This window comes from Capricornis sumatraensis, chromosome 1 (assembly GCF_032405125.1).
Source record: "Capricornis sumatraensis isolate serow.1 chromosome 1, serow.2, whole genome shotgun sequence".
NCBI classification, from domain to species: domain Eukaryota; kingdom Metazoa; phylum Chordata; class Mammalia; order Artiodactyla; family Bovidae; genus Capricornis; species Capricornis sumatraensis.
Window position 1 is genome coordinate 218,459,368 of NC_091069.1, and position 17,680 is coordinate 218,477,047.

At 38.0% G+C, this 17,680-nt stretch overlaps 1 protein-coding gene across 1 annotated transcript; it reads left to right on the forward strand.

Annotated features, from left to right (window-relative positions):
* The first annotated feature begins 11,343 nt into the window (after positions 1 to 11,343).
* On the forward strand, positions 11,344 to 14,446 carry STRIT1 (small transmembrane regulator of ion transport 1). The gene is made up of 2 exons (XM_068969041.1): positions 11,344 to 11,356; positions 14,352 to 14,446. Exons 1-2 carry the CDS (start codon positions 11,344 to 11,346, stop codon positions 14,444 to 14,446), a joined length of 108 nt encoding a protein of 35 aa, XP_068825142.1.
* The last annotated feature ends 3,234 nt before the right edge of the window (positions 14,447 to 17,680 follow it).

Here is a 17,680-nt window from a genome sequence, read left to right on the forward strand (position 1 = left end):
TAGAAATGAAAAAGGAGAGGTTGCAACGGATAATGCAGAAATACAAAGGAGTATAAGAGACTATTATGAACAACTTTATGGCAATAAAATGGATAACCTGGAAGAAATGGACAGATTCTTAGAAAAGTTCAATCTTCCAAGACTGAACCAGGAAGAAATGTAAATTATGAACAACCCAATTACAAGCACTGAAATTGAAGCTGTGATCAAAAATCTTGCAAAAATCAAAAGCCCAGGACCAGATGGTTTCACAAAAGAATTCTATCAAACATTTAGAGAAGAACTAATGCCTATCCTAAAACTCTTTCTAAAAATTGCAGAGGAGGGAACACTTTAAAACTCATTCTGTGAGGCCACCATCACCCTGATACCAAAACCAGACAAAGTCAGCACAAAAAAAGGAAAACTACAGGCCAGTACCACTGTTGAATATAGATGCAAAAAACCTCAACAAAATTTTAGCAAACAGAATTCAGCAATACATCAAAAAGCCCATACACCATGATCAAGTTGGGTTTATTTCAGGGATGTAAGGATTCTTCTTAGCGCGGGCAGCTGCGACTGGCACAGAGCTACCCCACATCCGAGGCCAGGGGTAGAAACCAGGAGGACCCCATGCCCGAGGGGCAGCGTCCAAGAGGAGTTACCCCACGTCTGAAGTCAGGGACCGTGGCCGAGAGTGCCAGGCTGTGATGGCACAGGGACGGCAGAGAGGAGCTACCCCACATCAGAGGTCAGGGACAGCAGCCAGGAGGAGCGACCCCATGCCCGAGGCCAGGGGTGGCGGCCGGGAGGAGCAACCCCAAGTCCAAGGAGTGGTGGCTGTGCGGGTACAGGAGGGCCGAGAGGAGCTGTTCCATGTTCAAGATCAGGAGGGGCGGCGGTGAGGAGATACCCCTCGTCCAAGGTAAGAGAAACCCAAGTAAGACAGTAGGTGTTGCAAGAGGGCATTAGAGGGCAGACACACTGAAACCAAACTCACAGAAAATTAGTCAATCTAATCACACTAGACACAGCCTTGTCTAACTCAATGAAACTAAGCCATGTCCATGGGGCCACCCAAGACGGGCGGGTCATGGTGGAGAGGTCTGACAGAATGTGGTCCACTGGAGAAGGGAATGGCAAAACACTTCAGTATTCTTGCCTTGAGAACGCCATGAACAGTATGAAAAGGCAAAATGAGAGGATACTGAAAGAGGAACTCCCCAGGTCAGTAGGTGCCCAATATGCTACTGTAGATCAGTGGAGAAACAACTCCAGAAAGAATGAAGGGATGGAGCCAAAGCAAAAACAATACCCAGTTGTGGATGTGACTGGTGATAGGAGCAAGGTCTGATGCTGTAAATGGCAATATTGCATAGGAACCCGAAATGTCAGGTCCATGAATCAAGGCAAATTGGAAGTGGTCAAACAAGAGATGGCAAGAGTGAACGTCGACATTCTAGGAATCAGCAAACTAAAATGGACTGGAATGGGTGAATTTAACTCAGATGACCATTATATCTACTACTGTGGGCAGGAATCCCTCAGAAGAAATGGAGTAGCCATCATGGTCAACAAAAGAGTCCAAAATGCAGTACTTGGAGGCAATCTCAAAAACGACAGAATGATCTCTGTTCATCTCCAAGGCAAACCATTCAATATCACAGGAATCCAAGCCTATGCCCCAACCAGTAACACTGAAGAAGCTGAAGTTGAACGGTTCTATGAAGACCTACAAGACTGTTTAGAACTAACACCCAAAAAATATGTCCTTTTCATTATAGGGACTGGAATGCAAAAGTAGGAAGTCAAGAAACACCTGGAGTAACAGGCAAATTTGGCCTTGGAAAGCAGAATGAAGCAGGGCAAAGACTAATAGAGTTTTGCCAAGAAAATGCACTGGTCATAGCAAACACCCTGTTCCAGCAACACAAGAGAAGACTCTACACATGGAGGTCACCAGATGGTCAACACTGAAACCAGATTGATTCTATTCTTTGCAGCCAAAGATGGAGAAATGCTATACAGTCAACAAAACTAACCAGGAGATGACTGTGGCTCAGATCATGAACTCCTTATTGCCAAATTCAGACTTAGATTAAAGAAAGTAGGGAAAACCACTAGACCATTCACATTTGACCTAAATCAAATTTCTTATGATTTTACAGTGGAAGTGAGAAGTAGATTTAAGGGCTTAGATCTGATAGATTAGTGCCTGATGAACTATGGAATGAGGTTCATGACACTGTACAGGAGACAGGGATCAAGACCGTCCCCATGGAAAAGAAATGCAAAAAAGCAAAATGGGGAGGTCTTACAAATAGCTATGAAAAGAAGAGAAGTGAAAAGCAAAGGAGAAAAGGAAAGATATATGCATCTGAATGCAGAGTTCCAAAGAATAGCAAGGAGAGATAAGAAAGCCTTCCTCAGCAATCAATGCAAAGAAATAGAGGAAAACAACAGAATGGGAAAGACTAGAGATCTCTTCAAGAGAATTAGAGATACCAAAGGAACATTTCATGCAAAGATGGGCTCAATAAAGGACAGAAATGGTATGGACCTAACAGAAGCAGAAGATATTAAAAAGAGGTGGCAAGAATACACAGAAGAACTGTACAAAAAAGGTCTTCAAGACCCAGATAATCATGATGGTGTAATCACTCACCTAGAGCCAGACATCCTGGAATGTGACGTCAAGTGGGCCTTGGAAAGCATCTCTACGAACAAAGCTAATGGAGGTGATGGAATTCCAGTTGAGCTATTTCAAATCCTGAAAGATGATGCTGTGAAAGTGCTGCACTCAATATGCTAGCAAATTTGGAAATCTCAGCAGTGGCCACAGGACTGGAAAAGGTCAGTTTGCATTCCAATCCCAAAGAAAGGCAATGCCAAACAATGCTCAAACTACCGCACACTTGCACTCATCTCACACGCTAGTAAAGCAATGCTCAAAATTCTCCAAGTTAGGCTTCAGCAATACGTGAACCATGACCTTCCAGATGCTCAAGCTGGATTTAGAAAAGGCAGAGGAACCAGAGATCAAATTGCCAACATCTACTGGATCACCGAGAAAGGAAGAGAGTTCCAGAAAAACACCTTATTTTGCTTTATTGACTATGCCAAAGCCTTTGACTGTGTGGATCACAATAAACTGTGGAAAATTCTGAGAGAGATGGGAATACCAGACCACCTGACCTGCCTCTTGAGAAACCTGTATGCAGGTCAGGAAGCAACAGTTAGAACTGGACATGGAACAGCAGACTGGTTCCAAATAGGGAAAGGAGTACGTCAAGGCTGTATATAGTCACCCTGCTTATTTAACTTATATGCAGAGTAGATCATGAGAAATGCTGGGCTGGAAGAAGCACAAGCTGGAATCAAATTCACCGGGTGAAATATCAATAACCTCAGATATGCAGATGACATCACCCTTATGGCAGAAAGTGAAGAGGAATTAAAAAGCCCCTTGATGAAAGTGAAAGAGGAGAGTGAAAAAGTTGGCTTAAAGCTCAACATTCAGAAAACTAAGATCATGGCATCTGGTCCCATCACTTCAAGGGAAATAGATGGGGAAACAGTAGAAACAGTGTCAGACTTTATTTTTTGGGGCTCCAAAATCACTGCAGATGGTGACTGCAGCCATGAAATGAAAAGACGCTTGCTCCTTGGAAGAAAAGTTATGACCAACCTAGATAGCGTATTCAAAAGCAGAGACATTATTTGCCAACAAATGTCCATCTAGTCAAGGCTATGGCTTTTCCTGTGGTCATGTATGGATGTGAGAGTTGGACTGTGAAGAAAGCTGAGCACCGAAGAATTGATGCTTTTGAATGTGGTGTTGGAAAAGACTCTTCAGAGTCCCGTGGACTGCAAGGAGATCCAACCAGTCCATTCTGAAGGAGATCAGCCCTGGGATTTCTTTGGAAGGAATGATGCTAAAGCTGAAACTCTGGTACTCTGGCCACCTCATGCGAAGAGTTGACTCATTGGAAAAGACCCTGATGCTGGGAGGGATTGGGGGCAGGAGGAGAAGTGGACGACAGAGGATGAGATGGCTGGATGGCATCACTGACTGGATGAACGTGAGTCTGAGTGAACTCCAGGTGTTGGTGATGGACAGGGAGGCCTGGCATGCTATGATTCATGGGGTCGCAAAGAGTCAGCCACGATTGAGTGACTGAACTGAACTGATGGCTGATTTATGTTGAGATTTGACAGAAAACAACAAAATTCTGTAAAGCAACTATCTTTCAATTAAAAAAAAAATTTCAACTTTGTTACTATTTTGCCTGGCATTTCTGCCAGTCCTGTTCTGTCTCCCTTTCCCATTTCCACCTTGCAAGTCTGGGGGTTCTTCTCTAAATCTTTCCTGTTTCAAGAACCAATTTGAACTTTAAAAAATTAAGATAGGATTCACATACCATAAAATTCACTCTTTCAAAGCATGCAATTCAGTGATTTTAGTATATCCATAAGGTTGTACAACCATCAGTTCAGTTCAGTCGCTCAGTCATGTCCGACTATTTGTGACCCCATGAATCACAGCATGCCAGGCCTCCCTGTCCATCACCAACTCCCAGAGTTCACTCAGACTCACGTCCATCCAGTCAGTGATGCCATCCAGCCATCTCATCCTCTGTTGTCCTCGTTTCCTCCTGCCCCCAATCCCTCCCAGCATCAGGGTCTTTTCCAATGAGTCAACTGTTTGCATGAGGTGGCCAAAGTATTGGAGTTTCAGCTTCAGCATCAGTCCCTCCAATGAACACCCAAGACTGATCTCTTTTAGGATGGACTGGTTGGATCTCCTTGCAGTCCACGGGACTCTCAAGAGTCTTCTCCAACACCACAGTTCAAAACCATCAATTCTTTGGTGCTCAGCTTTCTTCACAGTCCAACTCTCACATCCACACATGACCACTGGAAAAACCATAGCCTTGACTAGATAGACACTTGTTGACAAAGTAATGTCTCTGCTTTTCAATATACCATCTGGGTTGGTCATAACTTTCCTTCCAAGGAGTAAGCATCTTTTCATTTCATGGCTGCAGTCACCATCTGCAGTGATTTTGGAGCCCCAAAAAATAAAGTCTGACACTGTTTTCACTGTTTCCCCATCTATTTCCCATGAAGTGATGGGACCAGATGCCATGATCTTAGTTTTCTGAATGTTGAGCTTTAAGCCAACTTTTTCACTCTCCTCTTTCACTTTCATCAAAAGGATTTTTAGTTCCTCTTTACTTTCTTCCATAAGGGTGGTGTCATCTGCATATCTGAGATTATTTATATTTCTCCCGGCAATTTTGATCCCAGCTTGTGCTTCTTCCAGCCCAGCGTTTCTCATGATCTACTCTGCATATAAGTTTAATAAGCAGGGTGACTATACACAGCCTTAACGTACTCCTTTTCCTATTTGAAACCAGTCTGTTGTTCCATGTCCAGTTCTAACTGTTGCTTCCTGACCTGCATAGAGGTTTCTCAAGAGGCAGGTCAGGTGGTCTGGTATTCCCATCTCTTTCAGAATTTTCCACAGTTTATTGTGATCCACACAGTCAAAGGCTTTGGCATAGTCAATAAAGCAGAAATCGGTGCTTTTCTGGAACTCTCTTCCTTTTTCGGTGATCCAGTAGATGTTGGCAATTTGATCTCTGGTTCCTCTGCCTTTTCTAAAACCAGCTTGAACATCAGGAAGTTCACAGTTCATGTATTGCTGAAGCCTGGGTGGAGAATTTTGAGCATTACCTTACTAGCATGTGAGATGAGCGCAATTGTGCGGTAGTTTGAGCATTCTTAAGGCAATGCCATCATCACTACCTAATTCCAGAATATTGTCATCACTCCTCAAAGAAACATCATAGCTCTTATCAATCACTCCCCATTTTCATCTCCCTCATTGCCAAGTAACCGCTGATCCACTTTCTGTCCCCATAGATTTGCCTGTTCTGGATATTTCATAAAAGGAAATCATATAATAGAATATGGCATCTTTCATTTAAGATAATAATATTTTCAAGTTTCAGACGTGTTTCAGCATATACCAGACCTTCACTCCTTTTTATTGCTGCACAATATCACATATTATGGCTATAACATATTTGGCTTATCAGTTTTTTTCTACTTTTTGACTATTTGACAATGCTGTTATAAACATTTGTGTACAGTATTTGTTTGAACACCTGTTTTTAATTCTCTTCGGTATACATGTAAGGATGAAATGGCTGGGTCTTAAGGTTAATTTCATACCTAACATGAGGAAATGCAAAATTGTTTTTCAAGGTGACTGTACCATTTACATTCCCACCAGCATCGCCATGTTCTGGTTTCTCCACATTTTTGCCAGTGCTTGTTATTGTCTTTTTTTATTATACTCATGTCAGTGGAGGTGAAGTGGTAGCTCATTATGGTCTTGATTTGTATTTCCCTAATGACTAGTGTTTTAGGTATATTTTCATGTGTTTATTGGGCACTTGTATATCTTCTTTGGATAAATGTCTTTAAATTCTTTGCCTATTTAAAAATTGGTTTTTCTTAATTATTTAAGAGGTTTTTTAAAAAATATAGATACTAAAGCATTATTAGATGTATGATTTGCAATATTTTTTCCATTCCAAAGATGGCTTTATTACTTTCTTGATGGTGTTCTGTGATGTACAAAAGTTCTAAATATGGATGAAGGTCAACTTATCTATTTTCCCTTTGATTGCTTCTACTTAGGTGTTATATCCAAGAAATAGTTGCCTGTTTCATCCCTGTTTTCTTCTGATTTTATAGTTTTAGATCTAACATTTTGGTCTTTGGTGCATTTTGAGTTAATTTTTGAATATGTTATGAGGTAGGGAGTCTAGTATCATACTTTTGCATATTTAAAACTAGTTGTCCCAGCACCCTTTGTTGAAAAGACTATTCCTTACCTAATATTTTGTCTTGGCAGCCCACTGAAAATCAACTAACTGTAAATATTTGGGTTTATTTGTGAACTCTCAATTCTAGTCCATTGATCTACATGTCTGTCCTTATACCTGTACCACACATTCTTGATGACTGTAACTTTGTAGTTAAGTTTTGAGATCAGTTAAATGTGAGTTCTCCAACATTATTTTCCTCTTCAAGATTGTTTTGATTACTGAAGGTCCCTTGCAATTCTGTATGTATTTTGAGGTGAGGTTTTCCATTTCTGCAAAAACAACAACCAAAAAAGCAACAAGTCATTGGTATTTTGATAGAAATACATTATACGTGCTTAGTCAGTTGGTCCTGTCTGACTCTTTGTGACCCCATGGACTGCAGCCCTGCCAGGCTCCTCTGTCCATGGGGATTCTCCAGGTAATAATACTAAAGTGGGTTGCCATGCCCTCCTCCAGGGGATCTTCCCAACCCAGGGGTCCAACCCAGGTCCTCTCACATTGCAGGCAGATTCTGTACTGACTGAGCCACCAGAGAATCCCAGAAAGACATTGAATCTGTAGATTGCTTCTGGCAGTATTGCCATCCTTAACATTATCAAGTGCTTTAATCTATAGATTAGAAAACATAATGGATAGTCTTTCCATTTATTTTTTTTTCTCCTTTTAAAGTGAAAAAGATAATTGCAACATTGTATTGGTTTCACCATACATCAACATAGATCAGCCAAGGATATACATATGTCCCTTAAATGGCAACCCATTCCAGTACTCTTTGCCTGGAAAATTCCATGGACGGAGGAGCCTGGTAGGCTACAGTCCATGGGGTTGCAGACTTCACTTTCTTTCTTTCTTCCCTCTTGATCCACTTATTTAGATCTTCTTTAGTTTTCCTCAGCAATGTTTTGTTTGTCTTCAGTTACAGACCTTGTATATCTTTGGTTAAATTTATGATGTTGGGTAGGGGGGAGCATCTAGTCTTTCACAATTAAGTATGATGGTAGCGGTGTGTTTTTTTTTAAGATATACTTTATGTTTTTATTGAAGTATAATTACTTTGAAATGTGTTAGTTTCTGCTATACAACAAAATGAATCAACTATATGTGTACATATAGCTCTTTTTGGATTTCCTTTCCATTTAGGTTAGCACATAGCATTGAGTAGAGTTCCCTGTGCTATACAGTAAGTTCTCATTTGTTATCTATTTTATACATAGTACTGTATATACATCACTCCCTGTCTCCCAGTTCATCCCACCTCAAGCAATGGGATTTTTATATTGATAGATTCCCTTCATGAAGTTGAGGAGAATTTATTTCTCATTCATTTATTGAGTGTTTTTATCTTGAAATAGTATTTGATTTTTATCAAATGTTTTTTCTGCATCTACTGAGATGATCATGTAGTTTTTGTTATTCTATTAATGTGGCATATAATATTAACTGGTATTTGAAAGTTGTATTGACTACATATTCCTGAAATAAATCCTACTTGATCATGGTGTATAATTTTTATGCTACTGGATATGGCTTGTTGGTTTATTGCTGAGAATTTTTGCACCTAATTTCATTAGCAAGATTGGGTCTGTAGTGTTCTTACAAGATCTTTGGTTTTGGTTTTAGGATGACACTGGCAGCATAGGGTGAATTGGGGAGTCTTCCTTTTCTATGCTTGCAAAGAGTTTTTAAGTGTTAGTATTAACTCTGCAAGTTTGGTAATATTCATGTGAAGCCATCTATTCTAGGACTTTGGTTTGTGGGATATTTTATTATGACTTCAACTTCTTTACTTTTATAAGTCTATTCAGATATGCTATTCCTTTTGAGTCACTTTTGGAAGTTTGTCTCTTTATAGGAATTTGTCCATATGCAGATCTATAATATTGACCTATAATAACTAATATCTATAGTATATCTCTAATTTTGGGTATAAAAAAAGGTTTGAAAAGTGAAGAATTCTGCCTTCTTTTGAATAAGGAGCCAAGTATTTGAAAAATTTTTAGTTTAAATACCCTAGAAGAAACTAATGTCACCTTGATAATAAAGGAACTGAGATCTAAATATTCAAGAAAACTTGCAAATTAAAACTAGAAAATGTACCTATATACCTAAGTGATATGCCCTAAGATGATGAGAACATGGTCAAATACAGGCCCTTGGGTTTATGAGTTTAAAGCAAAACTAGTCTAATAATGAATAAAACATTTTTTCCTGAATAAATGTTATACAACTTAAAAAGAAACTGATACCAAGGAAATGAGATTTTAGATTGAACCTTTCTCTGAGATCTGGGCAATTCATGTTCATTGAATTAGTTTTTCTTTTTTTCCCTCTCTCTACAGAAAACTAGCTTCCCTGGTGGGTCAGATGGTACAGAATCCACCTGCGATGTGGGAGACCTGGGTTCAATCCCTGGGTCTAATACGTTGTCTGCAGATTATAAGATGAAGTCAAGCATGTATCTGCTGATACTTTATAAGCTGACTTGTCTTTATACTTAGAAATGTTTCTTAATAGTAGGCTTCCCTGGTGGCTCAGATGGTAAAGAATCTGCCTGCAATTGAAAAGTGCCTAGGAAACCCATGTTCGATCCTTGAGTTGGGAAGATCCCCTGGGAAATGGCAACCCCCTCCAGTATTCCTGCTTGGAAAATTCCATGGACAAAGGAGACCGGAAGCTTACAGACTTATGGGGTTACAAAGAGTCAGACACAACTGAGCGACTATCACTCCCTCACTCATAGAAAACTAAAGAAAATAATGAGTTGTAAAGTAATCCACCCTCAGAATCAAAATTTGTGCAATAATGTTAATATACCACATTACAAAATAGTTTAAGACATCTGACATAGAAATAACTATTTTTAATGTATATACTTTCATACATTCTATTTTTATCCATTTCAGGCAGATTATTTTACCCTAATACATATGTATCTTTGTTTGTTCTTTGGATGGTACTTTACTGTTTCTTTTGAATATCTTTTTTTTTTTTTTAAGAGTGTTCATCTGAGCCTATTTGTTTAAAATGTTCAGCTTTTAATGAGATCGAACATTATGCTTTTCTTCTTTTTCTATCTACCTCGCCCTCAAGTAAGTTTTGTTCAATATATAGCTATTTAATATTGGGAAAACACCTCCTGACTTTACCAGGCATTTTGTTACATAACCTCTCTTCTTATCTGGTAAAGCCAGTCATTCTTTCAATATTAAATTGGAGAGAGACGACAGCTTGGCTTAAGTGATATTAAACATGCAGTAAACTTACCAGATTTTTTTGGCTGCACTCTCTAATCTGTAGGTAGAAATTCATAGGTTATCCTTGCCTGTGTGGGTGGTAGCGTCCTGGATTCATACAATAGCAAGTTCAGTGTGGCTGAAGCATCATTGCAAATGGCAAATTAGAGGAGTGAGATTTTTTTAGGGATCTTAACAAGAAACCTGCTTTTTATTGTCTAGGAGATGGAGAACCATTGGTGGATTTTGATGAGTAATAAGATGTGGTCGTTTGCAGGAAACATTACTCTTGGAACTCTGAAGGCGGATCAGATCAGGTAAGTCTGTCTTTAGAGGAGGACGCTCAGTCTTGTGCTGGATTTTTTCAAAGTCAGTTATAGGTCATTTCACAAAACTTTTCCATCCAGACCCAAAAGTTACTCCAAAAAGAATCTAGAGCATAGTCTAGGTCATATTACATAAACTGGGTTGGACTTTAAAAATGGGATGTCCCATCTTGATACATTGCTAATAAAAACAAGATTATGACTGTTCTCTGAAAAGTCTAGGTAATACCACTTTTTTAATTGTTTTCATTTCTAGGACATTTATATTACAATTTTCTGTTTTTAGATTGGTTCATAGGAAAGGGCACCATTTATTTTATCTTTTGCATTCTATAATGTAATAAAGAATTGTCTAAATTTCATATAGCTTTTTCATCTTTTTGACACTTCTTCCTTGGGTAGGTATTAGTATCTTCATTTTAAAACTAAAGAAGCTGATGCTCAGTTAAGCTACTTTCATTTATTACAGAAATAGCAACTGGAATTTGAAGCCAGGTCTCTGCAACTTCAAAGTCCTTTCTCTCCATCATACCACCCTTCTTCTTTAATAGGACTTGTCTAATTGCAATGTCATCTTTCCTCTGTACATCCACTTCCCTGAAGAGTTCCTTCATGTTGTCTGAGGCATTGAGTGAGTAAAAAAAGCTGCATATCTCTGAGTTAGAATTATTCAGCTTAACTTTAGATCTTGTAGTCCTTTGTTTCCTCCATAATAATAGGATAAAGAAAAAGACAGAGGAGTTCTGCTTTCCAATGCCTTACATCACCCAGACAGTTGGCAGCCAGGAGTCAGGCAGCTGCCACACTCTCCACGTATCTATTTAAAGTTCAAAGAGACACTGGATAACAATAACAAAGAGGTAAGCGTGGCCCTGACCAGCCCACCCAACAACAGGAAGAATGGCTGAAAAAGGTAAGATTTAAGGCATCCGACTCTCTTGGCAAAAAACATTCCGGGCTCCCAGGTTTATTTCCTGTTTCCCTGTTATTCTGAAGAGCGTGGTATCTCTTCTAAAGGAGCATTAACCACATTATGTTAGTGTGACTGCAAAAATGCATTAGATATGCAATTTATGGACCATATCCATACATTAAATGAGTAACTTTGAAACGTTCAAAGAAACAAAAGAGTTTAATTTGTTCATGCTTGTTTTGAAAATTGAGTTAGAAGCAGGTTATTCTCCGGTGTTGTACTGGATTTGAAGTACGGTGGTGTGCTGGGCTAGAATTAAGGATATTTTAATTTTGTGTTGGATGTGTGACTAAATGGCCATGTGAATTTGGGGAAATCCCTCTACCTTTCTGTGTCTGTTTTTTGACTGTCAGAAATAAATAAAGTAGGCTTAGTCATTTCTAAGATGCTTCACATCTGAATTTTTTTTCTTCTGGTTTTTAAATGATTTTACATCTAAGAAAAATAATTGATAAGACGGGCTGAACATATATAGTGTCCAAGAAAGCTTTAAATGTCTATGGAAATTAATGCTTTTAAAGCTGACAATAATCTCATGAGATATCACCATTTCCATTTTACAGATAAGGAAACTGAGGCATAACAAAATTTAGTAACTTGCTTGTGGGGGCACCAGGTTTTAAACCTGGATAGTCTTATCCCAGAGCACAGTGTTCTTTTATGTATAAGCCTACCTGCTTGGGCATACTCAGGATTGGAGAGAAGCATTTTGAAATTATTCTTCATATTTAAAAAGAGATTTTGTGCCTATTTGTACTATTGATGTAAGTGACATATGCAAATATTATGTTCCTATATATTTCTATTTCGAACCAATGCTACAGATTATAATAAAACTTAAAGTACTAATGTTAACAGAAGACAAATGCAAGTATGCTTTGAGTATTTAAAAGCACAATCAATGGATTTTTTCAAGGAATAATAAATAATAAGATACTATAAAGTGCTAAAAGTAGTGGTATATATGTACATTTTAGAATTGTATTAAAATATGCTTGTATAAAATACAAATGCTCAGTTAAAATATTGGTATTAATTCTAAGTTCCGGGAAATCAGGAAAAAATACTAAATCAATATAGAAACAGTTCAAAAAAATTATTATGACTTCCAGTGTAATGGTACCTTAATTCATAAAAAGGCTTCTATCCAAATCAGAGTTAAAAGAGCATATTATCATGTGGCAATGCCACATGGCAGGTAAAGAGAAAAATTTTTTCATATTGTTGTGGTTAATGCTTTGTTCAAGGTCACAGTGTGACGGAGAAGTTAAGTAAAGCTGTTGAACTTGTGAGAGTTGAGACACGCCAACAATTTTGGAAACATAAGCTATTAAAAGTCATATTAATTTCAGGAGATTTGCCATTATGTCTCCAAATTTTAGAAGTGTCTCATTTCTTGATGATTTTAACAGCATCAAAAAAACTTTACTTTTAGAGTGATAGAAATTGTAATAGGAATGCAGTTGCTAAGAATATGTATTTTCTTTGTTAGCTAATTGCATAAAATTTAATTGTGCTTTCAGTTAAGAATATACCTGAGCCTTTAACACGGCATTATTCTATATGATGTCTTTCTGTGTTTTGAACTATTTTGTGTGGTGCTTGAAATAAGATTGAGATGCAGTGAAAAAATACTTTTATAAGTTGTGTTTTTACAGGTAAGGGTATAAGTAGTGAAGAACCTAAGCTACTCCATTTTGTTAACAGAAAAACTCCATTTTGTAAGGTTCCAGGAAAAGAGCCTTTGGAAATCCCCTGACCTCACCCCACCACCCATGAGCCAATTGGACCCCAGACCAGAATCTCCTGACTTAAGGTTCAGGAACTTGTGGTCTACCTAGGTAATAGGGACCAATCAGAAACCAACACACAACCCTTCGAAAGAAAGTGACCAATCAGACGTCCCCCTACCTAGAAATTCTTTTTTTTCATGAACACTCCCTATATAAGCAATGTAATCCAAAACCCGGGGCTCCTCCCTATAGCCGCTGCATTGGTAACGGTGGGAGCCCCAGCTCGAGCTTAGTAATAAAAACTCTCTTTTGCATCGGATATTGGCTCCCTGGTGGTCATTGGGAGATTTCGCGACTTGGGCATAACAGTAGGAAACACAAGAAGAGTTATTATACTTTTGTCTTCTATGTGTATGTTGGATCAGTGTTGGTTGCTATACTGAACCAATTGAAAAAGTAGAATCTCTGTGCTCTGTTCAGGAATGATTACATGATTACGTAAGGTGTAATGCTTTCTTTTCCTATGATAAAGTCAGCTATCAAATCTAAGAACAGTTTTCAACACCTTTCCCTACTTTATGATTATTTAGTAGGAATTACCTCACTTTCCAATGTTTCTGTGTAAACAGCTGGTCTCTGTGTTGTTGAACAAATGCAGTAATGTGTTCTGTATACAGCAAACACACACATGGTGGTTAGAGTTTACAAAGTCTTGGCACTTACTCAATGTCATTTGATTCTTAGAACAATTCCTGGAGGTGGATATCATGAGTTTCACTCTCTGTATTTTACAAATCGGGAAGTTCAAGCTCAGGATTGCCCAAGGTCACCTAACTGTAAAAGGAAGGCATATGGTTTGAACACAGTCCTCTGTCCATGGGATTCTCCAGGCCAGAGCACTGGAGTGGGTGGCCTTTCCCTTTCCTAGGGGAACTTCCCAACCCAGGGATTGAACCCGACTCTCCAGGGTGGCAGGCAGATTCTTCACCATCTGAGCCACCAGGCTTTCACACACACACTTCTCTTTCAAATACCCAGCTGAGTCACCAGTACCCTTTGTAAAAAAGAAAATAATCATGTATGGGTGTCATTAGAGAGTGTATTTTTTCCCTTGATATTATATCAGATTTCCTCTTACCCTCTTGATTCAGAATATTTAATACCAACATGACCATTCTAATCTGATTTCTCTTATTTTTCAGCAGAGGCTACATTATCTCGCTTTGCGGTCCCTATTCTTCTCTTAATTGGCTGGATTGTGGGATGCATTGTAATGGTGTATGTTGTCTTCTCTTAGAAAGGTACAGTTTTCAATAATTGAATGTTTGTTCATTAAGAGTATACATTACTCCAGTAATAATCTTACTTGTTTTACTAACAGAGCATTTTATTATGCAGGCCAGAAGACTTCAGATTGACATCATTTAGAAGAATTGAGAAAAGCATGAAATGACAGATTATTAAATGTTTCTCATGTAAATAACTGCAATGTTTGACATCAGTTTATAAACTTGCATTTGTAAACTGTTACTTTGAACCTAAGAATCTCTTCAGAAACTTATTTAAAAATTCTGGGCACAAATAAGAACTATAGGAAAATATAGATTAATTTGTTTATCACCTGAGAGTAAGAAAAATGTTCCTAACTATGACTTAAAATGCATAAGCAATAGGAAAACATTTGGCAAATTAAACAGAAAAAAAATGAGCTAGAAATAAGAGAGAGAGTTCATAGAAAACACAACGTAAATGTAAACTTGTCCCTTAAAACTCTTACATAATAACAGAACTATAATAAACTCTGTATGAAAGAGGCATTATTCACCTGTCAGATGGGGAATATGAAGATATTTGACAGCATATATTGGTAAGGCTGTGGGGAAATAAGTACTCTTGTATACTGTTTTTAGAAATTCAAAATGATACAATACTTTTGGGGGTATTTAGCAATCAAAGTACCAGAATTACATACGCATTTAACTTTTGACCCAGCTATTCCTCCTCTAAGAATACTGATGTTTCCTCAGATACACTGGTAAAAATACAAAACCATATATGCACAAGTCTATTCATTATAGCATAATCTATTTAGAGCAAAACCCTGGAAAAAGCCAAATATCTATTAATAGAAGACCAACCAAATAAACTGTAGTCAATCTACATATTGTGGCACTTAAGCATATGTAAAGGGCTTCTTTGCTCTGGTGGCTCAGATTGTAAAGAATCTGCCTGCCATGTGGGAGTCCTGGGTTCGATCCCTGGGTCAGCAAGATCGCTTACACAGGAGAATGGCAACCCACTCCAGTAGAAAAAGGAATGAATAAAGGGGGTCTTTATACAGTGATATGATGTCATCTCCGGAAAAAACAAAAACCCCAAACAGGTACAAAACAATCTATGCTCTCTTTTGTGGAAGAAAGGAGGGGCTATGCCAACATACACACATACCTGCGTGTATTAAAAATACCGAAACAGAGGAGCCACAAATGGTTGAGAACTTCGTAACTTCATTTCTAACAAGTTTTCAGGTAATGCTGATGATCCTGGTCCAAAATCCATAGTTTGAAAACCACTGCTCTAGAAGTGTATGGTTTGAATGTTTGTGTCCCCTCAAGGTTCTTAAGTTGAAAACCTAACCCCTAAAGTTGATGGTATTTGGCAGTGGGGGGTGAAGTTTGGGAGGTGATTAGAGCATGAATGTGGAGCCCTCATGAATGGGATCAGTGCCCCAGTTTCTTCCTCATTAACTACAGCATCCTTTTCTAGTCAACTAATTTTTCTGTAGAAAAGGAAAATCTCTTATCAAAAAAATTAGGGAAAGCTTTGGCTTTGTTCAGTAATTTTTATATTATAGACTTGATTAAACATCTCAAAAAAGCTTTTTAAAAAAGTCTGTTTAAAGCAGTCTGTTTTATTTTTAAAATGCTAACAGAAAATGTATATAAAATTAGGCTCAACTATTCTCATGAACAACTTGACCTAATCTTAGTTTTCTCATGACTTGAGAAGATTGAACTCATCCTGAATCAGAGGACAACTGGATCTGGTGCCTATAGTCTTGTGAAAGCTAATTGTTAAATTTTCAGGAATTTTCTAAGTTAGTCTCCATCTCATTGGCAGCTTTAAATTGGCCACGGAAATCAACAAGTACTATAAATCAGGGCTTTCCCCCACTGGACAGCAGGTTTTTAAACATTCACCAGGACACTGCTGACCTGAATCCTCTAGACTTCCCTGACAGAGGTTTGTAAGGGTTTCAAAACCATTTACCATTTGCCCCCTTCTTCACACTGTTTGAATTAATTAAAAATATGGTTTTTCTATTCCCTTGACCTCTTTCTGTATGAGACTTTAATGAGAAACCCATGAAAGCCATAGCTTTCTCAGAACACATACATTAAAACAAAACTGTAGATGCTATTTCAATGGATTTCCTGAAATCCATTAAAAGACTTGCTAGGTGAAGCAGCCTGTGGGCTGTCACCAACCTTCTGAAGTCTCCAGGCATCTTTACAACTGGGCTCTGCTTTCACTTGGGTTAAGGACATCGTCTCATATTTTAGCTTTCTTCCTAGAGACTGGGTTTTTCTCTACTTTCTGCTGATACCATTCCTGCATGACCTGTCAGCTTTCTCGCATTTTTATACCTCTATACCACAGAGTTCTGATATTAGACTAGAAAGTTAGAAAACAAGATTGAGGTAACCTATGTACTTTGTCAGAACAACTTTCTTTTCTTTAGTCTGGAGTATTTTTCCTCCCTACATGCTGGGCCTTTCCCTTAGTGTTTTGAAGCTATAGGATATCTCATTTCTTGTTCAAATGTGTGTCCAACTTTCCCCTGAAACACAAAAGCTTCAGCATTCCCACAAATCTTAACTTTCTACCTTGAACAAAGACTTTCTTACTTCAAGAGCTCAATATTCTTTAATACTTTAAAACAGATTGTGATGTTGTTTTCAAGCAGTAGTAGAAATGAATTTTTCTATAATTATTTTAATGCTATGTTTTCATATCCAACCTGATCATTTGCTCAGAGAACAAAGAAAGCTTAGTGCAGTGAAAAGAACAAAAGTTTCGGAAGTCAGATTGTTGTATTCTAGTTTAGGAGTCCTTTGAGGAGTTAATTAATCTTCTTAACCTTAGTTTTCTCAACTATAAAAGAAGAAGAAAGTTTTCATGGAATTGTTGTGAAGACTGAGATGTTTGCTAAGCCTGCCTGAACTTAAACAATGGAATCATTTGCTAAAAAGACAGATTCTGCTCTGAAGAGTTCATTTAAGTAGGTCAAGAGAAGGCCTATTAAGAAATAAATTCCCCAGGTAACTTTTGTCATCACAGAAGTTTAGAAACATACCTATGATATATTATGTGTGTGTGTATGTACTTCTTTGGTACATAAGACCCTGATCAATGACAGCTTATATTGGTAAACCTCAATCATGTTTCTGTTTATTGCTACAACAGAAAATCAGCACTTTGTATGAGCTTATATTACATCATACTTTTTAATTACATGAAGTATTAATGA